General features: G+C 40.1%; 1 protein-coding gene across 1 annotated transcript in view; it reads right to left on the bottom strand.

Moving 5' to 3' along the window:
* LOC145409334 (thyrotropin receptor-like) overlaps positions 1-25,899 on the bottom strand; it is a 72,186-nt gene that overhangs the window by 13,161 nt on the left and 33,126 nt on the right. The window contains 6 exon segments of the mRNA XM_080279805.1: positions 678-821; positions 7,575-7,640; positions 11,653-11,793; positions 12,899-13,042; positions 20,422-20,487; positions 22,315-22,386. Of these exon segments, the coding sequence (XP_080135931.1) occupies positions 678-821; positions 7,575-7,640; positions 11,653-11,793; positions 12,899-13,042; positions 20,422-20,487; positions 22,315-22,386 (633 nt within the window).

Genomic DNA, 25,899 nt, shown 5'->3' with positions numbered 1-25,899 from the left:
ATTTGTATTAGCCTGACAAAGATCCCTAACCCCTTCAGCCAAATTAATGGCCGTGTATAGTCAGAGTAGAAGGTTGCTTTGAATAATAACCAAGAAAACTCATTCCTACCTCATAACAATGATTCACTGGCTTTCATGCAACCACGACTTAGTATTCAAGGTGGGGATATGACCTAGTTACGTCAGGTGAAAACAGACCATGTTTAAATTTGTCATTGGAGGCGCCTTTGTTTCCTCATGCGATGCTCATTGATTCTCTCTTGATCAGACCAGCTCTTGTTATTTCGACTAAGAGCTAACGATTTTATCGATTGAGTCGGTCTTAATGTTGAAACAGCTCTAATACTGTAATCCAGCTAATGCCAGACAATTCTCTTCAGCTGAGAGTGTTAACCTGCGGTGGGATTTTCAGTACAATGGTTGAGAATAACACAAATGAGATGGAAAATACTTTATGTACACTGACTTGAAGGACTTATAAGTAGAGTATGTTGAAACTCTCTTACACTACAAATCTCCGTATTGGAAGTCGAGTCTAGTACCGGTACTTTCATCTGAATTATGTGTAGGCCTAGGAATGTGTTGTGGGTGATGGTATGTGAATTAGGGTTATGATTATGATAAGATAATGATGTTGATGATGATGATGATGATGATGATGATGATGATGTACTTACAGGACCTGGAGTCTGTGTAGGCCGAGGAATGTGTTGTTTTGGATGGTGGCGACAGCGTTACCCTGAAGCAGAAGGTCCTGTAGGTATGGCACTCCCAAAAAACTGCCCGCCGGGAGACTGCTGATGTTGTTGTAGCTGAGGTCACTGTTGGGGCAGAAAGAGTGCTGTGAGTGACGTAGGATTTGTTGTAGCACATCTTCCTAAGTAATATATATCTGATCATTACACCTCAATATCCTCTAGAAGGTTATTGGTGCTTAATATATAGATATCAAAACGTCATAACTTAAGTTCTCTCACGTTAAGTTGACCCAGATTAATGTCATTATATAGGTTACTTCGCGTAACTCAGCGGTAATTAAAATATTAACGCTATTACCACTCTACAACCTTTCCATAGCAGTGTTTCGTGGCCACCATTATATTCTACTGCTAATCAATTATCATAACACAGCATTAGAAATGAGAGGTTGGAAATTTTAGGCCAAGTTAGGGTGAAATGAGTTTAAAATAGAAGAGATTGTTGGGGTAAAACAAGTTAAGTATATCCCCCAAAAGATGTGCTGTGATGTCCCCTACGCCACTTAGCATATGTTGTTAATAACACGAGAATAATTATGTATAATGTTCAGAATAAGCTGTTAAGTCTTCTTTGCCACTCATAGTACAGAGAATCAGGTCAGGCCACTCTCTCACACTCAGCCTTGTCTTACCACTGTATTTTTATCCCTTCAATCAGGGTGACAATATATATATATATATATATATATTAGCTTAATCTTACTGGCAAGATTTTTCCACTCGGCTTAGAAAAAGCCTCTCGAATGGAATGGGTTAATGATGGCTATGGCTGTATCTAACTCTCCCAGTTCAAAAAATTATATTCTAATCTGAATAAACTAGACATTACATCACTGGATTCACAGGACAAAGGGCGTTGCAATGTCCCAACGTGTAGGACTGCTTTTGCCTGTGTCTTGAGGCATTATACAGTATTGTCAGTGGGTTAGATTTCGAAGCGCCGGGCCATCATCTGTTCACTTTGTATCCTAAAACGTCTTCGTTATATAGGTAAGGTATGGTACTAAATACACTCGTAATAACATCACATTAAGAGGAATATCAGTGCTTACTGGGCATACTAAATGGCCAGAGAAATGGCGCTACAAAGATGATAATGCGACTTCAAATTTACGACAGTCATTTTACGATCCCATTTTCTAAGTCAGTGGTTGTAAAATGTTAGACATTTCACCAAAAGGTAAATAATACCTTTTTTAGCCTGAATGAACGTGAAGTGTGAATGATCGAATTAGTAAAACATCTGTTATTTTCCAATGAGGCACCTCCCAAGATAAGGCATTATATTTATGGTGTCTTATCCATATCCACTCAGTTGAGTAACCTTACCCTTGTCCTTGGCACCGAAATTACCATTTTGGGTGATTTTAACATACATAATGTTGAATGGTTACTGCATTCTGCCCAGACTGACGACGCTGGTCTAGAGTGCGAGCTGTTTGTGGAATCGTTTAATCTCACCTAGTTGGTAAAGCAACCAACCAGAATACCTGGTAATCATGACCATAATGCCCATCTCTTGGATTAATTCTTGACAAATAATCCAGATCAATACAGGATGGAGGTACTGTCACCACTTGGATCCTCTGACCACAATCTCATCAAAGCCTCATTAGTTAACCCTTCCACACCTCCCCGTTCTGAACCTGTCAGGGTGACCTGATGGCACTTTGATAGGGCAGACTGGGAGGGATTTAGAAATTATCTTGCTGACATTCCATGGCAGTCTTTTTTCTCTAGTGATCCCAATTCTACCCAGTCCCACATTTGTGACTTAATACTACCTGGTATGGATTTATTCATACCAAGTCAACAGTTCACTAAAAGATCGAACTCTCCAAAATGGTTTGATGGCAACTGTACCAGAGCAACAGCCCAAAAGTCATTAGCATATAACTCTTACCTAAAATCAAAAACATCTGAATCACTCTCCCAATTTAAAATTGCTAGAAATCATGCAAAAGCTGTATTAAATCTATCTAAATCAAACTTTCTTCAAAAGCAAGCATCAAAACTACTTAACAACCCTAATGACAATAGAGTATTCTGGTCAACTCTTAATTCTTTCAATAATAACTTTAACAAGTCATCTTCCATTCCCCCACTAAAATCTTCAGATGGCAACATTACAAATGACCCGTGTGGGAAAGCTGGTATCTTTGCCAGTACCTTTGCCAGAAACTCTACCATAAGCGATACCAGCCAGAATGTCCCAGTACTGGAACTTGATTCTCCCGAAATTGCCCCACTTAAAATACAGACAAGATACGTAAAATCTGTCCTAGACAATCTACCTACCAACAAAGCTCCAGGCCCAGATGGAATTCCGCCAATTGTTTTGAAAAAGTGTTCCCCTGAACTTGCCTCTGTCCTAGCTAAATTATTCAGACTATGCATACGTACTCCTTTATTCCCAAATTCATGGAAAGAAGCCAATATCCACCCAATTCTGAAGAAAGGAAGTTCGTCTGACCCCTCCTATTACAGACCAATAGCTGTCACATCTTCTCTTGGTATGGTATTTGAAACTTTAATTAATAAGCACATTGTAAAACATCTTGAATCCAACAACTTAATTAGTGATAGACAATATGGTTTTCGTCACGAGAGATCCACCATTGACATACTCAATCTCTTAACTAATACCATCCATCAGTCAATTGACCTTTTTGGAGAAACTCATGCAGTAGCTCTTGATATCTCTAAAGCTTTCGACAGAGTATGGCACCGTTCCCTGTTGTCCAAACTTACTTGCTATGGACTAACGTCTTTTGTTCCTTTGATTTCTTCATATCATAGTGACAGGAAAATAAGAGTAAAAGTAGATGATGTATATTCCAATTTCCACTCAATTAACGCCGCCGTGCTGCAGGGATCAGTTCTGGCGCCAACCCTATTTCTACTTCATATTAATGATCTCTTATATGTCACCCACAATCCCATCCACTCATATGCAGATGACTCAACACTACATGGTCCATTCACACTCAGACACCCATTTACAAAGTCTAATATCTCTACCTGTCAACTCAGTACAGCCATAAATCAAGATCTATCTACGATCAGTGAACGGGGACAAAACAACCTTGTCTCTTTTAATGCTAATATAACTAAATATATACAGTTTACTGATAGACATTACCTTCAGTGCTAATAATATTCCCATCTCCAAAAGTATTGAAATTCTTGGTGTCTCACTTAACAGTGCCCTCAGCTGGACCTCTCATGTCAGATCACTTGCTAAAACCGCCTCAAAGAAACTTGGATTATTGTACAGAGTCCGTAACTTCTTCGCCGATGAGCAGTTAGCTATAATTTATAAGAGTCATGTTCGCTCTCAACTTGAATATTGCTCACCCTTGTGGAATGGTTGTGGAGAGGTTGCATTAAGACAACTAGACAAAATTCAGAACAAAGCTGTTAGAATCATTAACAACCCTGTCATTACATATTAACTACCTCCCCTGCAAGTAAGAAGGAATGTTGCTTCCCTTGCATTATTTTACAGATATTTTTTTTAGCAAATGCTCAGACGAAGTTGCGTCCATGGTGCCACCTCTCCATGCCTTCCCTCATGCTACACGGGCATCTGGTAGCGCTCATGACTGGAATGTCACTCAACCATATTGCAGAACTTCTGCCTATCAGAATTCTTTCATTCCCCGAACTGCATCTCTCTGGAATTCGCTTTCCCACAGTTGTTTCCCTCCAAATTTCAACCCACAGCTGTTCAAGTCTAATTGTTACAGATATTTTATGAACGGAGGATGCCAGTAATCTGGTGTATGGATTGTTTTTTTTTACTAATTTGTTTTTCCTTCCTCTGTTCTGTTATTTATAAAAAAATATATATATATATATATTATTTTATGTCTTCGACTTTTGGCAAAGGCTTCACAGTCTGCTTTCAAGGCCGAGTAGTCCTCCAACGTCCATACACCTCCAAAACTCTGTACCGTGTATGTATGATGTATATATTATCTAGTTGAGGCAGTATTTAGCTTCTTGGTTTGGTATTTTGCTGTTTATTAAGTTACAGGCGACCAAAGTCTACTTGATCGCGCTTCTCCTTAACTACACAGAGTTCTCAAGTCTTCATAAGTGGGGTTAATGCATTAATGCAAGGTCAGTAATTACGCATTGGCTGTTTTTTGCTCCCCACTGAGAACGTTTAGGATTTTATAGTTTGTTTACTGTACAGCCTCTTCACTGGGGCTCACACTTGTCAAATAATAATAATAATAATAATAATAATAATAATTTATTATTATTATTATTATTATTAGGGCCTATCATTATTACCTCTGCCAACAGAGTTGGAGGTAACGTATTCACCTATGTTTGTCTGTTTGTTGCTTGCTGGAAGCTTTCGATTCGGCAAGCATGTTGGTCAGTTCCGTATGTTTATCTGTCTGTTTGTTTGTCTGCACCCTACAGGTCACAGTGTTACGCCAATCGTTCTGAATAAAAGAAAAATCAAAGGACAGATATTCATTAACCCTGGAGGCTTACTGTTTTTCATCAAAATCGGTCAAAGGCCCTGGGTTGTGTGGGGGGATGAAACCCCTCTCAGTGGCCGTGGGTCCGGAAATCATCGGGACCCAGTGGCCGGCCCTGGAAACATTTTCTCAAATATCGAAAATAAATATTTTTTCTTACCAAATTGAAGAGAAACGTCTGATGCACCTGGCAGTGCAACTTATAGCTTCCTAAAACCATCCTGTGCTTCGCAATGAAGCGCGAAAAAAAATTGCCAAATGACTGCCTCCACGCAGATGAAAACTAAGCAGACACAATCGGATCCATCCGGCATGCTCTGTGCCTAAAGCAGTTACACTGCTTGCGGGCATCTTTCGATTTGGCAGGCATGTTGGTCAGTTCCGTATGTTTGTCTGTCTGTTTGTTTATTTGTCTGCACTCTACAGGTCGCAATTTTGCTCCAATCGTTCTGAAGAAAAAAAAAAAAAAAATCAGAAGGTTGACATCAATAAACCCTGGAAGCTTTTTTTTTTTTTTGTTTAAACCAAAATCGGTCATAGGCTCTGGGCTAGATGGAGGCTGAAACCCTCTTCAGCGGCCGTGGTCCGGAAATCGTCAGGACCCAGTGGCTGGCCCCAGCACCATTTTCTCAAATTTCACAAATCGATTTTTAAAACCAAATTGAAGAGAAACGTCTGGCGCACCTGGCAATGCAATTTTTACCTTCCTAAATCCATCCTATGCTTTGCAGTGAAGCGCGAAAATTTTCGCCAAATGACTACCTACACACTGATGAAAACGCAGCAGACTCAATCCGATCCACGCGACAAGCGCTCTGCCTATGGCAGTATCATTTGTTTGATTGTTTACATGATATCTCCAAAAATTTTCAATGAATTTCAATAAAATTTTGTGGAAGGGTTGGCCATGGGCCAAGAAAAAATTGGTTGAAGTTTGAGGCGGATCCGAATCAAGATCCGGAGTATCTCACACAATGTCTCCAAAAGTTCTCAATAAATTTCAATGAAATTTGTGGAAGGGTGAGCCATCGGCCAAGAACGAACTGACTGAATTTGAGAGCGGATCCAGATCCGGATCAGGGTCCTATGTATCCCGCCACAATATCTCCAAAAGCTCTCAATGAATTTCATTATAATTTTGTGGAAGAGTGGGCCATGGTTCAAGGAACAATTGATAAAATATAGGATCCTATGTATTCCACACAATATCTCCACTGATCCGGATCCATTTTGATGGCAATGGCATTGGCGGAGGTATGCGCTCTGTGAGTGCTTTCTGTTTATTAAAATTATTATTATTTTTATGATCATCATCATCATCATCATCATCGTCATCATCATCATCCTTGTTATTATTATTATTATTATTATTATTATTATTATTATTATCATTACTATTAATGGCATAATGATTAATAACGTCCCTGTTCCTAGTGTTCATCCCCAAATTCTCAAAAGGACAGGAGTTCAACTCGCTATTAAGACGTTCCTTCTATACGAAAATCGTAACCGAATACATAAATGACATGTGACCTACCCCATATGGCATATGAGACTTCGTAGCATAATTTCCATTACGATTTATTTAGCATTTTACCCTTCAGCATTCTGTTGTATGCATTATGATCGTTTTAGTGTCGCTATAGTGTGCATCAGTAACATACAAGAGGATAATTAGGAGTAATTTCCAGAAGAAAATCAGTACATAAAAGGTGTTACGAAATCTTCGTTTACAGTACGACAGGTAACTTCGTCAAGCAAAAGACCTATCTAATACACTACAGCACTAGCCGTGTGTGTGTGTGTGTGTGTGTGTGTGTGTGTGTGTGTGTTTTGGGCAGCTGAAACTACACATTCAAATGGCACCAAAACTGGCACAAAAATCGCAAAAAATTCACTGATGTGAAAAAACTTGGTCCCATCACGATTGAAAAACTTACTATATTTAATAATCGATCACATTTTGACCAAAAAACGCCGCTCACAGCGCCCAGCACAGGATCTCCGTATAAATTTTTGCCCATAGGTAGAACTAAAATGTACTATAGCTGTGCGAGAGCCATCCACAGGAGCAAATGCGAGAGGCCTGAAGGGCCCACGAGCACTTGTTACTATGTTTTGTTACCTAGTCCTGTTTTTGTTTAGGTCTGGGGATACCTTTTATAGTGAAAGGAAAGGAAACAATAATCATTACTCTCCTCACGGCAAAATGTCTCTGCTGTAGATGAATAAAATAGTCAAGGGATAGCAAGAACTATTCATAATAGGTCATGGGAATGAATGGGTGAAGAAAGTAACATGGCACCATTGCACTCACACAAGGCGAAGGTTGTGACAGCGACTAAGATCAGGCAAAGCATTGATTTTGTTCCTCTGAAGATTCCTGAAACAAAAAGATATATGTTAGGCAAAAGCGTGACAAAAGAACAACAATATAAATTTAACCCTGCAAGTAAAAGAGATAAGATGGGGAAAATAATCAATGGACTTCTCAGCCTGACTATAGTAGCCGCAGCGAGAAATGAACGCTGTGGTGGGGCAGGCGGGATGACCGGGGATTCCCCCACTGTTGCCATATCCACGTGTCACCGACCATAGAGGTAGGATGTCACCGACCATCGGCCACCGCTGCAGCCCCGCTCCATGATCCTTACCCTGTGTCTCTGGCTTTCTCTTTCTCTCTCGGTTTCTATATAAACTTGTGTATTTCCGAAACTAATTATGAAATTATTATGACTTTTGTTCCACACCACCACTGAGGTAAAAATCAAGGAGAGTTTTCTGTATAAAGGTTTCCCCCCCCTTGTCTGAGGGCAGGTCAGTTCTGGCGAGTGTATAATTATAGGTCAGGCGGAGGTATCGGCAAGGCCGCACTCCCCCGCTCATATGCCACATTTAGGAGGGGGGGGAAACCTTTATACGGAAAACTCTCCTTGATTTTTTACCTCACTGGTGGTGTGGAACAAAAGTCATAATAATTTCATAATTAGTTTCGGAAATACACAAGTTTATATAGAAACCGAGAGAGAAAGAGAAAGCCAGAGACACAGGGTAAGGATCATGGAGCGGGGCTGCAGCGGTGGCCGATGGTCGGTGACATCCTACCTCTATGGTCGGTGACACGTGGATATGGCAACAGTGGGGGAATCCCAGGTCATCCCGCCTGCCCCACCACAGCGTTCATTTCTCGCTGCGGCTACTATAGTCACTATAATCGCAATCAGATAACACAGCAATGCCAAATACACCGCTGGACTTCTAATCTTTCATATTTTTTCAACATACTCGGTATCCACTGTGCATCGTGCTGTGAGGGAAAAATTTTCGCGATGAAATCTGTGCTAACTTTATACAATTGGCAGAACTGCCCTATACATTACATCGCCTACGCACAATACCGTCGCCACGTCCTATTCTTAAAACTTTGCTGGTTACATGGAAAATGAACAACAAAACAATGGCTAGTTACAAAGAAGCTGGTACCACGATCATCACTGTATGGTATATGTTTATTGTGCTTACACCTGCAAGCATTACTGTATAATGTATATTGTATCATTAACTGCTGCAATTACAGGCTGATCTCAGCATGAACTAGGTTGTTGCAGGCGTAAACTATTCTCCTCCTGCATTCAACCATCCTCCTCTCGGGGGATGGGGAAGGAGCTGAGGCACATTTGTCTAACCGGGCAACGAAGCAGCTTAGTTATATCGGAGCCAAAACATGAAGGCGGCCCTATCCAGCACGGCTGATATGAGAAATAATGTACAGTCCCACGCCACAGCGATGGCTGTTGCTTCCGTATCTCGCTCCGTTTAATCAGCTTTCACAAAATGCAATTACTGCGTGCGCATTATTCCTACTTCAGTCATTCCAGGAATAATACTCCTGACATTTTTTCCTGGCATATGTAAAGTGTCTTTTCTAAAACAAAAACTCGACTTTTCCGTTTCATGGTGGAAACAAATCAAGCATAATATACTAGCCAACTCCTGATGTTTTTATTCACCACAGCGTAAGTTACAGGAACTTAAGAGTGTATACCGTCACTGCTAACCCTCTCGCTGTCAGGACAGTTCGACCACACTGACTCATTTTATGGGTATTCAGCTGAGAGGCAGGCATACGATCCTGAGTGTTAATAAAATTTACAGAGTATTAATGGCAAACTTCAGTATCAGCTAGGAACAGTCAGACATTAAGTATTGTATGACTCGAGTTCAGCCAAGCGTTTAACATCCACGCAGTTTTCATTGTCTGAGTGGAGCCACTGTGGTTTCGGTGACTGCGTGATATCTTACGATCTGCCTGTACCTAGTCCCAGAGTATTGGGTTCACGATCCTACGACGGACGCTTAAAGTGGTATTGGCAGTACTACTTTCCATATGCATCAGTATTTACAGATCTAATTGGTTCATAACGATGACACGCAGGGTCGTACTGTAAGTGCCTTTAGAGATGTTAACACCTCTTCCTTATCTTATACGTTCCTGATACAAATTATGTTTATTTCTAAGCGAAATAAACGAACAAGAGGATGATAAGGTGTAGAAACAAAATAAATCGTAAAAGAAGAGGCGCCACGAAAGTTCCTCTGCCACAAAGACTACGACCCACACACTGAGGCACACAGACATAGGCATTACAGCACGTCGGTCGCCTTTCACTTGCATTCACTGGCATGACGAATGAAAGGGTAATTCTGTTTAACACTATTACACCAGGGGGAAGGCTGGGAGTCCTGCAAATTGGACCTCTGATGGACTGTTGTAATTATAGTTATTTCCTCGCAGTTAAGGTCATTGGTGTTTCTCTCTGTCTGCCTGTCTGTCTGTCTGTCTCTCTCTCTCTCTCTCTCTCTCTCTCTCTCTCTCTCTCTCTCTCTCTCTCTCTCTCTCTCTCTCTCTCACACACACACTCAGCCAGTCTGTATTCATCAAATGTCTCAGATTCTTCCTCTCTCCCCTTTCATCCTAAATTACTCCACCCTTCCTTCCCACTATCTCCCGTCCCTGCATTTCACAGTTCTCTTGTTAACTGCATTCTCTACGAGGCCCACCGTTGTGTTGCATTCTACCCACCATGAGCCGAATTTTTTCCTTCTCCCTATTGTAGCTTAAATTACCCTGTGTTGTAGTCTAAATGGCAAGGATTGTTTCGTAGTATCATTTCGTGAGCGACTTATTTCGCATAATACACCTTAACACTCTTGTGTGTTATGTATATCGTCTTAAAACCACCTTCAGTTATATCAGCTAGAGGAATGTTCATTGTATTTGTCAGAACCTCGAGAAGGCATGACTAAATTACAAAGAAATTTATTTTATATAGTATAATGTCACTGATTAGATGTGTGTGTGTGTGTGTGTGTGTGTGTGTGTGTGTGTGTGTGTGTGTGTGTGTGTGTGAGAGAGAGAGAGAGAGAGAGAGACAGACAGACAGACAGACAGACAGACAGACAGTCAGACAGACAGTGTGTGTGTGTGTGTGTGTGTGTGTGTGTGTGTGTGTGTGTGTGTGTGTGTGTGTGTGTGTGTGTGTGTGTGTGTGTGTGTGTGTGAGAGAGAGAGAGAGAGAGAGAGAGAGAGAGAGAGAGAGAGAGAGAGAGAGAGACAGACAGACAGACAGACAGACAGACAGACAGAGACAGAGACAGAGACAGACAGAGACAGAGACAGAGACAGAGACAGAGAGACAGACAGACTGACAGACAGACAGACAGAGTGTGTGTGTGTGTGTGGGGGGGTGGCTTGCTGTGACATGCCACAGGTCTACAAGCTGAAAAGTTAATCGCATTTGTTTCTTTTCATTTACATGTCTTTTCAATCGTATTATTATCACATTTAAATAATATATTCTTTATAGAGGTTCTAAACGCGATGTTCACATGAGATCTATTGCAACAGTGTCGACTGCTCTGATGAGGCAGCAAAGGCTGGCATAATTTTGGACGAGTGATTTTATTGGTCAATTCAAGTAATTCGGAGACAGTTATTAATATAGCCAGGCCACTTGGAGGGTCTGGCAATAAAACTGAAGAGGATACTGAGCTGTAACCAGCAGAGCAATTCACTATGAAAGAGGTGTTACAAATTCTCCAAAGCCAAATATATTAACGACCTTCAGTTTTAGTTTACCATTATCTTCACAAGGATGCCGAATTTACATTTGTTGTTGTTACCAAGTACTGAAAGTTAACAGTTTTAACTGTATCAACCACCAGACGATGATTTTACACTCTTTAGGTTGGGACAATTTGGCAGTGATGATTATAGTGCTTGTTGGAATTACTGATAGTTTCGAGATCTCATTAGGTTCTAACACGGTTTCGCAAGGCAGCATAAAGCAGCAACACTATCTTTACTACAGCACTATAAAGGAACAAATACTCACAGTGTACGCAGTTGGGTTGCTACTGTGCAGAGGTCATGAGGGACGGCGGTAAGGGAGGCACGGTCGATCCTGAGAGTCTCCAGGTTAACCGTACCGTTCAGGTCAGGGAACACACTCAGCTGGTGGGGCTCCTTCAGGATACTGTGGCAGAGAGAAGACATATTATATTTCTGCTCTAACATCATGTGGATCAGCGAGTTCTTAACCCTACACGTTGTTCTGTACAGTTTTTGCTTCCTCCAGACGGTTATATGGGTACAACGGGAATTGAATGGCGAATGTTTCTAGCCCCTTCACAGCATAGGTCCAACCTATGATGACTAATAATTTCACTGGGAGCAATAACAATAACGTAAATGCAAGACGCTATTGTATGAAAAGATAAAATCTATGACTAAATTTTTTGTGCACAAGGTGTCTACCTTGTGTACAGTGTATTCCTGTTACTTCCAAATGATACTATTGAACATATGGAGGGTTTTCATTAGAGATGAGGCTAAAAGACATTGTTCTTGAAGTGGAAATCGGAATACACATATCTGGAGATGGTAGACGAAAACAGGAGTCATCCCAGTGATGACACATCTCTACTTCTGGGTTCCTCACTCCATTTCGTATATAGGAATTAAAAATCATGACGTTCTTCATTGCCTTTTAAGTAACTCATACTCAGACTCTTAATTGCTTTAATCTTACGCTAAATAAACTCTTTCCTTAGTACCTGGAATAATATTTGCGGTTTTCTTAGTGCATGCAGTCAGAGAGGGTTCTGGAACAGAATAAACTCTTTCATTTCATCGGTAACTGGAATACAATTTAGAGTATTATGAGGGCAGGCAGTTTGGTACAGTTAGGGCATTAAGTGTTTTCCCAGCTCTGACATTTAAAACTAGGGAAACCTATGCATATCTTAACTGGACTAATGAGTACTATCAGACAGTTTTACTGTCCTCAGTGCACTCACCAAAACACGGGAAGGTACTTGATTCCCAGACTTGAAAGGGGTTCTTTTTTAACCTGATTAAAATCGTTTGGTGGAAAGAAGGCTAAAATAAAGAAGGAATGCTTATATGCAGTGGATGAGAAAGATGCTGACTTGATAACCTCTTACAACACGACGACATAATTTTCGTGCCATTTCTAGGCTATCAGAAAAATCTCATACATCAGTATTTGGAATAAAAACTGTATTAAAGCGTGATGAGGGCGAAGTAAAATAATGCATACTAGTTCAGAATGTACTTACAGCTTCGTGAGTGCTGGCAGGTTTGAAAATGCTCTGTGGTGGACGGTACGCAGTGGGTTGAACTGCAGCCACACCTCCTGCAGCCGCGTCAACCCCGCCAGTGTGTGTTCTGCTACGTAACTCACGCGATTACCGCTCATCAGTCTGAGGAAAGGGGGAAATGTATAAGATTAATATTACTCTATTCACAGTGGACTTTGAAAAGCCCGTGAACCCACCAGACAGCATATAAACAGCGGCTGTCGACATTGCCTGTTTTATGCCTTGACATTTTACTCACCATTAAACTTTAGCTGATAAGATGAATTATTTTACTCTCGCCAACACCATGATGTTTCAACATGCTCCTGTTCCAGTTTATGTTGATGTGACAACAAGATAAAATATTAAAGTGGTAAAAGTATCAAATAAAAGAGGATGGGGATGAGAATGGGCAGGAGATGTACCAAGCGACACGAATAATGAAACTTAAATGTAAAAAGAGGTAAGAAGGATGAGAGAAACAGATAAAGAAAAGAAAACGAAAAAGTAAAGGAGAGAGAGAGAGAGAGAGAGAGAGAGGGGGGGGGAGAGAATGGATGTAGATATAGGTAGGTCACTGACATCTTGAATATCAAAACGAGCAAAAATATATTATGCATTATCTTATTGATTGTACCTGCGGCCCTAGGTTCATCGGACCTGTAGTCCGACTTCCTCTTATCGGGTATTAGAGGGGGAATTGAAGAATGTCGGTATAACCGGTCAGAACAACCCTCTACCATCGGTGCCATAAAGTCAAGGCGTACCTTAGTGAAGAAGTATATCAAGGCCATCAAGGCCACAAAAGTAGGACAGACAACACAAAGATTAATTCCTTCACTATGATGATGTATTTATTTATTTTTTGCTGTTTCCAGACGATTTTTGCAGTTTAAGAGAGATCCCTGTGAGTGAAGAGATTATTGAAGGATAAATAACTTCAATTCGAAAGTTTGTGCTACGAGAAATAAAATCGACTCTCAGAAGACAGAATAAAATAGACAGCGATGTCACTGTACGAAATAAATCATAAAGCTGTATTTACAATACCTAAAACAAGTATAGACATCAGCAGCATAAATAAGGTCTTCTCTAGCATACTCTTGTCATTTTCAAGTTATTGCTTGGAGAAACTTTATATGCCGCTTCAGTATGATAGGCCCTTCCTAGGCTGTGTTCGTGTCATTGTTGCTGTTGGTTGTGGCGGTGATGCGACCCCAGGCTTATTTGAGACATAAGCACGGTGGACTGCAGACTTGTCTTCCACTTGCAGTTCATCATTCTCCGTTGGGGTGATACGGAAATAGTGTCGAGACGTTTCTAAACTTAGACGCATGAGCCGCTCGGTTATATCAGTGCTGCCACATGAAGGTGCTCCTCTTCAGCACCTTACTTAGGTGCAATAGTCTGGAAGTCTCAAGAATAAAATATAAATAACGTAATCATATTCATGGGAGAAGCAACGACAATGACTGATTTGTATGTGGGGGGAGGGGATTTCTTACGTACGAAACAATAGAACTTGAAATATAAGTAACTTAAAAGTACTCAGAGAATCATACTTCCTACAACGCCAATAAAATTTAAGATTTACCTGTGTAATTCCTCTTTCCTACCAGACAATTACCTTTATCACCACACAGAGGTACCATATCTTACGGTCTTCGTTTGCCCTGTAACACAGTCTCAAGAGAGCGCATGCCTCTACCACCGTCAATAAAATTTATAATGTATTCCTGCATCTGGATCCGAATCCACCTTAAAACGTAATAAGCTCTACCTTGGCCCTTGGTCCACCTAGCCGACAGATTTCATTGAAATCCGATAACAACTTTAGATCTTGTACACAAAACGACATATAGACACAGGTGCATACATAACCTCCGCTCAACTACGTTGGCGGAAGTAACAAAATACTGTATAACAGGATTTCTTCGACAGGAGAGAGAGAGAGAGAGAGAGAGAGAGAGAGAGAGAGATTTCAACAGCTGCATTTTATGCCTACAACAGCTGTATTATATGCTACCTACCTTTCTATACGCCTAGGCTGTTTCCCCCAAGAAGGGGAGGTAGCCGAGATAGGACGACACACTTCCAATTTGCTCAACCACACAAACACATTCAATCGTATCTTAACCCCAAGGGGAGAAGGGACAGATCCTCACCGCACCACACTGCACAAGGGTCAACTGTGCGGTGCAGTCAGTGACATCCGCAACAGGGCCCGACAGCAGAGCTGATTTACCCCTGCCACATCATAATGGACCCATCCCTTTACTCGCACCTAACCTGATCAGCTGATCAAACCAATGTGGCAGAATATCCCCTCAGGGCTGCGTCATCATTTATTCATTCACAATTTCTCTCCAGTCATTTCTATCACGCACAGCCACTCTTCCTTGCTCAACAGACATCCTTCTTTCATCCAACGCTCTCTTGACACTGTCCATCCATCCTGTTCGTGGTCTTCCTCTCAGCCTTACACCTCTACACCCAATCCAGTTATCTTTTCACCAATCGCTCATCATCCATTCTCTCCATATGCCCAAACCATCGCAACATCCTCTGCTCAACTCGATCAGCCATCTCCCGCACAACTCCAGTTCTCCTTCGCACTTTATCACTTCTCACTCGATCCATACGCATCACTCCACACATACTCCTCAGACACGTCATCTCCATTGCATTCAAACTTTTCCTCTCTGCTACACCTATATTCCATGTTTCAGCCCCATATAACGCAGTCGGTACCACAGCACCTCATACAGCCTTCTCTTTACATCCATTCTAAGCGAACGACATCTAAATGCTTTCTTCATTCCTCCCAGCACCTTTCCTACTTCATTTCTAAACTTCACTTCTGGATCTATTCTTCCATCAACAGCAACATGTGACCCTATATACATAAAACAGTCTACCTCCTCAAGCAACTCACCATTCAAAACTATGTTCATCCTCCTACCATCTACCAACCCCGTACACTTTATCACTTACTCTTATTTTCATTTACTCTCAATTTCCTCCTTTCACACACCCTTCCAAACTCCTCTACTAACTGTCTCAGTCCCTCCCCTCAGTCAGCTACCAGTGCAGTATCATCCGTAAACAGCAGCTGATTCAGATTCCACTCTCTACCATCAGCATTCACCAGACTCAAACCTCAACCTAACACTCTTGCATTCACCTCCCTTACAACAGCATCCATATAAATATTAAACAACCAAGGCGTCATCACTCATCCCTGCCGCAGCCCCACTCTCATGGGAAACCAATCACTCACAGTATTTCCCACTCATACACAAGCTCTACTATTTACATAAAAACTTTTCACTCCTTGTAGCAACCTACCATCAAGAGAGAGAGTATTATATGCCTCTTACCTAATCTATTTTGCCGGAACCTTCATACTTCAAGAGGCATACAATAGGTCCAGAAAGTGACCACCCGAATGATGTCACTAATAACTAACGATAAATGAAATATTTCAAATGCAAAATTGATTATTAACACTGAGGTATTCCTAAAATTTCCAGGATTCTTAGAATGTACTGCGTGACCTCACTTCACCTGCAATCAGGAAATGTTGTTTACTTATATATAATCTCTTTAGGATCATCATTATGTTTAAAATGCTCACATATATCTATAACATTCGTGATAGAGAAATATTCATATTGTTGTATGTGTTCAAATTGCATTACTTAATTACAGGTCCGTACGAAGGATTTATGTTGCAAGGTTTACGTTGGGTGTCTACACTAACACAAGCTACTTGATGCCAAAGATATTTATAGCCTCATAAAGTTATGAAAATAGTGGTATTAGGAGCGTGCTGTTTATGTTTGATGATGAATAAATATGAAGCGTTTCTTGCACTATGGATTAATGATAAACGGACAGACCGCAATAAATTTCAAAATTTAATCTAAGAAATATAGCTGTTATTCTTTTCACATACCTGCCTAGAGACTTTATTGGCAAACCAAAATTATAGTTTACTGTTTCCCTCGGGGGAGCGAGTTTAGCCCCTCTGTCTGCTTCATCATGCATGTGAAGGCCTGCATGAGAGGGAATCCCATTAATGATACACTCTGATGCCCTCATTTAGAATTAAATTGACCCTATTCCTTACTTAAAGAGACAGAGTGAGAGAGAGAGAGAGAGAGAGAGAGAGAGAGAGAGAGAGAGAGAGAGAGAGAGAGAGAGAGAGAGAGAGAGAGAGAGAGAGAGAGAGAGAGAGAGAGAGAGAGAGAGAGAGAGAGAGAGAGAGAGAGAGAGAGAGAGAGAGTTTTGTAAAGTTGGTTAATGTATGTTTACCAACGTGAATCCTCATTCGGTGGTGTACAGACAAAAAGAAAAACGACGTGGGCGTGCTAAGGACCATTAAATTAGGCAAAATAGATGCAAACACTGCAGGACACAGACTATATTATACTCGACATCAAAGCAAGTGAATATTCACGATGCATTATGACTCGGTGAAAGAGTATTAGCGGAATATACAAGCAGTACAGACATCATCATCAATTTAAGAATGAGCAATATGACAGAAGGAAGAAATAGTCATTGTGTGGCGTTTTTATGAGGCTGGGGTCACCAGTGTAGCGTTTAGTTATGGGTATATTTTTACTAGGGGCTACACCAAGGCAAATGATAAGGATAGATAAATGCACTTGTGCTGGGAAGAAATAGCTAGGACAGTGATGATTGACTTGGAACTATACAGTTACTGCATGATTTCAAGATAGTACAAGACTATTACGTTACAGCATGTGTTGATCGATTACATGGATAAATAGTTACAGAATGAAAGTGTGAGTAATAGATTTAGTGAGACGGGAATGCTGGCCTGATGTGTTTGTGTAATGGGGTGCTTTCAAAGCTAGTATTCCGCTAGATGGCTCTACTGTTGCAGTAAACACATTCCCCGCGCTGTTTAAAAAGCATATTTTTCTTTGTTAAGTATCTATACTGTTGTGTGAAAATGTGAATCATGGTAATGCCATATGCCGAAATATAAATAATACAAATAGAACACGTATATACAGTATAACGTATCGTGAAGTGTTTATATTTATCATAAACGGAAATTAAAATATCACTGATGGCATGTGATGGCAACCCGTCCTTCCAGTGACCCTATATTATTTAATTTCTGCTACATTTAGTGCAAATTTGGTTCTTAATACATTGTCTGTTCAGACTGTAAAGTACGCCTAGTGGGTATCTAGACTCATCCAGTTTCTATGTGGGCAGAAATTTAATGTTGAGTAAATACTGGCATTCAACATTTTGCTCGCTTCCTTCACGCATGCGCACCACAAGACAGTCCCGTGTTTAAGTTTTTTCACGGGGGATGTCAAGTTTCCTTGAAAAATTTTATTTTGATGGCGTGTAATGTCACGGATTCACTACAGGTGAGTAGAAACGAGCTATATTCAATAACATTCGTCATTGGTTCATAAGTGACTATGTATAGGCAGTGTGTTTCACTGAGCGATATCTTTGTGTAATTGTCATTCCCACATCTTGCCTCTCTAGCTGTTAACTAAGCTACGCCCATTTCTCATGTCCCTGTACCCGACGTTGGTTACATTACTATCGTAAATGGACACACCCACAAACACACATAGTTCAGTAATGTGAGTTCCTGACTGTTGAGCTGAGAGAGAGAGAGAGAGAGAGAGAGAGAGAGAGAGAGAGAGAGAGAGAGAGAGACCTTCCCCTGCATCTTCCTTGCACCATGAGTCATATTCATATGTATCATTGTAGCTTTTTGTAAATAAAGTGTTACAATGAAGTCTTGTCTTTTTCTGTTGAGAACTAGTGGTTATTTTCATTTTTACATTTCACCAAGTGCCTACCAAATAAATACCTTAAGGTCATCTTATCGTCAATATCTCACACACATTGCCCCCTCTTGGCAAGTCCCTAATGGTATGGTCATGTGAGAACTGTCTCCAGGCCACCTGTCCACACACATATGTTTGTAAGATCTTCCACTGAATGAGTCAGTAGCTTGTGCACATACCAGTCCTCAATCTCACCGGGGGTAGACATTTAAGAGGATGCAGTAGTATTTACTCGTCATGTGTTCTCACGTTTGCATATATATATATATATATATATATATATATATATATATATATATATATATATATATATATATATCTAAATATATAAAATCGTGAATACTGAACTTGACTCCGTGTGAATCTTGTGGATCACTTGGAGGCGATGACTTGGCATGTTTACCTTCCACAGTCGTCTGTCCTCGGTGAGACCGAGCAAAAAATGACGCGTAAACGATCTTGGTTTTGGGACGGTTCCTCAGACCGGATGATTTATGATGGTGAATGCCAGTATTTACTCAACATTAAATTTCTGCCCACATAGAGACTGGATGAGTCAAGATACCCACTAGGCGTACTTTACACTCTGAACAATCTGTGTATTAAGAATCTAACTTGCACTAAATGTAGCAGAAATTAAATAATATAGGACCACTGAAATGTCGGATTACCATCACATGCCGTCAGTGATATTTTAATTTCAGTTTTATGATAAATATACACAATTCATGATACGTTTTATATACGTGTTCTATTTGTATTATTTATATTACGGCATATGACATTACCATGATTCACAATTTCACACAACAGTGTAAATATTTAACAAATAAAATTATGCTTTTTAAACAGCGAAGGAATGTGTTTACTGCTACAGTGGAGCCATCTGACGGAATACTAGGCTTTTCAGAAGCATCCCATTGTATGTGTAAAGTTGTACCGCGAGGCCAGATTTACCAGGAGAGATGCAGAGCCTGGAGCGGAGTGGAGAAAAGTGGGAGGAGTGAGGTCGCCCGCTCGCTTATAAGCCCCTTAATGAGGGAGCGGAGCACCGGTAGGCCTAGGTCACCTGAGTTCAAATTTGATTGGTTTCGGCACCACTACAGGTGAGGAGGGAAGAGATATTCAATGCTATTCGTAGTGGCACCAAATGCGATGCTGATTCCGAGAATTAGGTGTGGAAAATGCCATGAAGGAAAGAAACCACGTGTGTAGGTGAAATGAGGAAAATAACCACGAGGGAAGGAAACCACGAGACGTGTTGCGAAAATTCCAAGGATACTTAAATACGAGCTATAGCCTTCACTTATCCTTTCACAACAGGGTCCTCTCCTACGTCGAGCAAAATCATCTGTATGTAGCTGCTCCAGTCATAGCTAAATATAAGCGTCTGCAGGGACCAAGGCGAAAACTTTAAAAACTATAGGTGTATCGAACAGGTTAGTTTTTATGTTTTTTTTCTTCCAGACCTAAGCAACCGTCTTGTATGCGAATATCTGAAACACGAAACATAGCATAAAAATAATGAATTAATAACAGGATTTCTAGGCGTGAAGAACATGCGACAGATGATAACGAATAATCGCGAGAGAGAGAGAGAGAGAGAGAGAGAGAGAGAGAGAGAGAGAGAGAGGGAGGGGGGCTACTTACAGCTGGCGTAGGTTGCGACAGTGAGTGACTTTTGGTATTTCCTTCAGTCTGTTTTCACCCAGGTCTCTGAAAATAACATTATACCACTTTACACCACCACACCACGGCTTAGGAAACCGTATTCTAAGTAGCACTGGAGATTTCGTAACACCTTCTCCTGAGCGATTTGTTATCTTACCATAATATCATCTTGTATGTTATTAAAGGAAATTATTTCGGTATCAAATGAAAGAATCATTGTAATGTACAAGATAATGTCAAGGAGGGAATTCCTAAATAAATCGCCAAGGGAGAGGTGGTGCGAAGCCTCCTACACCACCTGGAAACATGGACATGGAACTCTAGCCCCATTATAGTACAACTACATCCGTACCACAGTATTCCAGTCCTTGCCATACCATACCACACCACAATACTAAACCCTCAAATATAGCAAACACACACACACACACACACACACACACACACACACCTCTTGCCATTCTATACTACAGTTACACATCTCCGGCTGAACCCCATCGCACCACAGTTTAAGAACAATAGCCACACCACATCACAATATTATCATAAAACCAACTACACCATAATACACCATAGCATCATAACTATTACCTCACCAAGATGCCACAGCTCTAGTAACATCACATCACACGACATTACACCACACCATCATACCCTCACAGCAGCAGCATATCCTCATCTACACAACAGTACACTACACAGCACACCATACCACATCACAATATTACCAAATTTTACAAGAATATACTGACTACTTAAACACTTATTGGTATAAGATGCAGTTTACTACTAATAATAGAGGAATGTCTGTGCCTGTAGTGAAAGCTTACTAAAAGAAAAATAATCTGTATTTTCAGCAGGTCTTTAATTAAAAAAGAAACACATACTAACAAAATCTGTAAGGGAATATAGCATTAATGCAAACTGTTTTTATCATTACAGTATTTTACATGCCTGATACAGGTAAATGAATGTAATAACACAAGCTGCATTAAATTTACTCAAGTAATAAAATCTGTTCTATTTATTAATCTGACATTATAATCATTACTTAACAGATTACTCGAGGTATCACAAGAAGGTTTGGTCAGCTGAGAATAATAATATACTGTTTTTGCTCTAACTTACAACTTCAGATTTAAGAACAGATTAACACTAGAACATTATGACGGGCATGAAGAAGCACAATGGAAAGAATATTAAACCATAACATCTCGTTTAACCTTTGCAGTGCCAGAAATTCCCTCATTTCAGTAAAAAGCCTGGATATAGACTTAGATACATTACTCAAGTGCGTACATGACAGGGAAAGGATTAAAAGCTCGTACTATACTCTTTTCACACTAACGTGTCCCAAAACAACCATCTCTATATCTTCAGTGCCAAATCATAGCAAAGGATGAACACAAGGATATGATGCTAAAAACGAAGTAGAGCAATGGAAACGATATAGAACCAGAGCATTGTCTTTTTCCTCCGCTGAGTTAGGTGAAATAAAAGTTGAGAAAAATATGAGCCAAGTTAAGGTAAAAAGGGTATAACAAGAGTGCTAAAATCTCGTGATAAAATATTCCATGTGACTGTAACGAAAGCAATATTAACCACATATTTTATCTTGATGCATATACATCTAAGTAAAGATAAGAGCTGAAATACACAGTACTAAAGAAATATTTATTTTGGTGTTGATTATTGACTGACGTCGTATACTAATCAGTGCTCAGTTCCAGTTATATGCAAAGATAAAAGGAAAATCATGTGGAAAATAATATTAGCATGGGTTTGTTTCTGTAAAAAATCACGTGTGTGTGTGTGTGTGTGTGTGTGTGTGTGTGTGTGTGTGTGTGTGTGTGGAGAGAGAGGATTACTCACAGAATATCTAGCTTCGTAAGGTTGGTGAATGCCCCTTCTTCCACTCTGCTCAAACGGTTCTGGTGTAGAAGCCTGAAATATGAACAGAAGTTAAATGAATACCTATCGACAACAAAGATAATATGGCCAGTAAGTTCAGTAAGCCATGCAAAGACAGACAGAGACTTGACAAATTCAATGACAGGGATGAAGACACAGAAAAATAGACAGAGACACTGTGTGTGTGTGTGTGTGTGTGTATCTATATATATATATATATATATATATATATATATATATATATATATATATATAGATATATATCCTTCCTGTCCACCTCACACCCCTCCACAACTTTCTCCATCCCCTGTAATTTAACTGTGGCTGTATTTCGAGCAGTTTTACAATGTTCTCATTTACTCATTGTTCTCGCAAAGAATTTGTAAATGCTATGCGTTCCACTGAATCGAAAGCCTTTTCGTAATCAACAAAACCTAGGCACATTGGTTTATTATTGTCTGTTGTTTTCTCAATTAGCTGATTCATTATCTGTGGGTGATCCGTAGTCGAATACCAGCTTCGGAATGCTGCCTGTTCACGAGGTTAGTTTCTTCCAAATTTGTTGTTATTCTGTTCGTAAGGACTTTTGTGAAGAGTTTGTAAATAACTGGTAATAAGCTACATATATATATATATATATATATATATATATATATATATATATATATATATATATATATATATATATATATATATATATATATATAATAACTGGTAATAAGCTACATATATATATATATATATATATATATATATATATATATATATATATATATATATATATACAGAGAGAGAGAGAGAGAGAGAGAGAGAGAGAGAGGAATAACTGCCACATTACATAATATGCATCGTCAGACTGGCTAAGAGGGTGTATGTAGGTGAGGTGGAGGGAGGGAGAGGGAGGGGTAGACCGAGGATGAGGTGGAGGGATGGAGTAGAGAGGTATATGAGGAAGGGGGGGGTGAGTTGGGGGGAGGGGAGTCAAATGGTGGGTGACAGAGTGACTTGGAGGCGTTTTGTCTGCGGCCACCCTTTGCGGGATTAGGGCGTCGGGCTATAGATAGATAGATAGACATTTTTAAATAATACGTAGCTCATCCTTTCGCATTTTGATGGCCTGGATTGGGTGTTCACTGGTGTATATTTCATACAAGTGATTGGTTAGTACAGTTACGTTGAACGGCTCTTTTTCATTAGCCAGTTGTCTCTTTAATACGAGACCTTTCTATTTTATTTGTGGAATCAAACATACAGACGACTTTATTCGGCTTAGGGATATTTTGATTCGAAGGAATTAGATATTGCGTTCAGTATCCACTACACTCGGTGGGTTGGATTCTAAGCGGCTTTTGCAGATTTCTTAACCCAACTGCGTTAGAGATTTAATCTGCATATTACACCATAATATCCTCGTTTATGTCACAGGTATACACTATATATCAATAAAAATACGGTATAAATAGCATGAAAGAAAATGTTAGTGTGTAATGCATATATAAAAACATAGCTGAGGAAGAGGTGCTAGGAGGGCTTCTGGGGCAACTAGAATATGACTGTATGACTCCCCCCCCCCCCCGGGATGAATAAAATCATCTGGAGGAAGTAAAAATATCCCTATACATCATCAGACTTGCGGTTTAATGTGGTAACGTTACTATGAACAGCATCCCTTGCATTCATGAAACACTGTCAGAAACTAATGAGACCCGAATGAACCAACCATTGACCTTTCATTTGAGGGAATAGTACATTGGTGAGCATTTTTTTCTTGCAACTGGAAGAACCTGAGATTGATTATTGGGCCGGTTAAACTCTTGGGCCCATATTCTCGTCGTAGGAGGCTCTCCGGCACCACTTCCTTTGCGAATTATTTTTGGATATGGCTGGTTAATAACTTCTTGTAGGTTATTTATGCAGAGTATGGAGATGTTTGAACGATTTTCATAACATAAGACGACAGTACGGTGTAAGAAACAAAATAAATCACTTAGGGAAAGATGTTAGGGAGCTTCGTGAACCGACGAGAATACGGGTCTTAGATCAAAGCTGCTTGCCTTTTGTCCCTGTTAACCCAAAAGCAACAGGAAACTCGGATGTGACATCTACTACTACGGGTCGTATTCTTGGGCAAAACAAAGATATGGCACAAACTGATTGTCTTCCTTACAAGCCCTCGTGTAGTCGATAAGCACTCATCCAAGTCTAATATGCCTTTTTCATATCACAGAAATGACGTAATTAATTCATATTCGCACAGTCTTTAGACTATTTTATGCTATAGGGAGATTTTTTTAACCTGGGGGGGTCAGATATAACCTCCAATAATCTCATCTGATTCGAAAATTCGCTGACACTGTAAGGAACAAACTAACAGTTAGTATGTAAATGGTAGAAAAAGATGGGTGAGGTCTTTCCCCTACAGTGGAATGACTCGATGATGATGATGATGATGATGACTGACCCCTGTAGCGATGATGATGATGATGACTGACCCCTGTAGCGATGATGATGATGATGACTGACCCCTGTAGCGATGATGATGATGATGATGATGACTGACCCCTATAGCATTAGAGACCTTCCAAAGCTGAATAAAATTCAAGGGAAACGGTGAGAGTAATAAAATCTAACGTCCTTTTAAGAATAATAAAATATCTGCCTTCTCTGTGAAGGTTAATATTCAAGGGAGTTGGAACAGCTGTAATCTTTCGTCATTATTCATAAACTTCAGTAAGCGCTCCAATCCCAAGATGTATTACGCAATTATTCATGCAATCTCCAAAGGAATTTAGTCGTTTAAGTTGAGACTTTTCGATGTTGGGCGGTTGCGCCTTTAACCCTTCCACTAATACAGATCTTTGCGAAGCTGAGTGAAGTCATCTGAACAGCGTGATTTAAAAAAAATAAAATGTTCAGAGAATGCAATCCCCGCACCCTAATGACGGGTCTAGCACCAAACATTATTTTGGCAATGCCCGCAGACCTTCAGCATCACCTGATTGTTTTCAAGATCGCATCGCTTCATCCTCGCCATCTACCAACTTTGATACAAATTTGAATTTAAACTGCTTAATATGACCCTGCTTTGTGACACTGACCCTTGATCGATTGTTCTCAAAACTGAATCACTATCGTTTCTTGATACTGAACCCTCCTACCAAATGCTGTTTATATTGGATTAAATCTCTGAGTTGGTCTAACTTTGTGATCCTAGCCTTTTTTTTTTTTTCTTACCTCGCCCGGACGGAATCCGATGAGGTATTGTTTTCGTCGAGTTTGTTTCTTTGTTTGTTTGCACCATTACGGAAAAACGGCTGAATGAAATTACATGAAACTTTCTAAGGATATGTGGGCATTAGTCCCCAAAGAAAGTGATTAAACTTTGGAGGTAATCGAATGACCCTGAAAGGTCAACATCAAGGTCATTGTTTTTCAGAGGGCTATAACTTGAAAACGGTTGAAGATAGAGATATTTACTATTATGAACATACAGGAACTCATAATATAGGCTTTCATTTGGCAGCAAGACCTTTGACCCTTAATGAC

Source organism: Coenobita brevimanus, chromosome 80 (genome assembly GCF_032717465.1).
Source record: "Coenobita brevimanus isolate Jiangsu-jjx chromosome 80, ASM3271746v2, whole genome shotgun sequence".
Lineage (NCBI taxonomy): Eukaryota > Metazoa > Arthropoda > Malacostraca > Decapoda > Coenobitidae > Coenobita > Coenobita brevimanus.
Note: the sequence above shows the minus strand (reverse complement) of the source record. Positions and strands in the feature narration are given on the sequence as shown.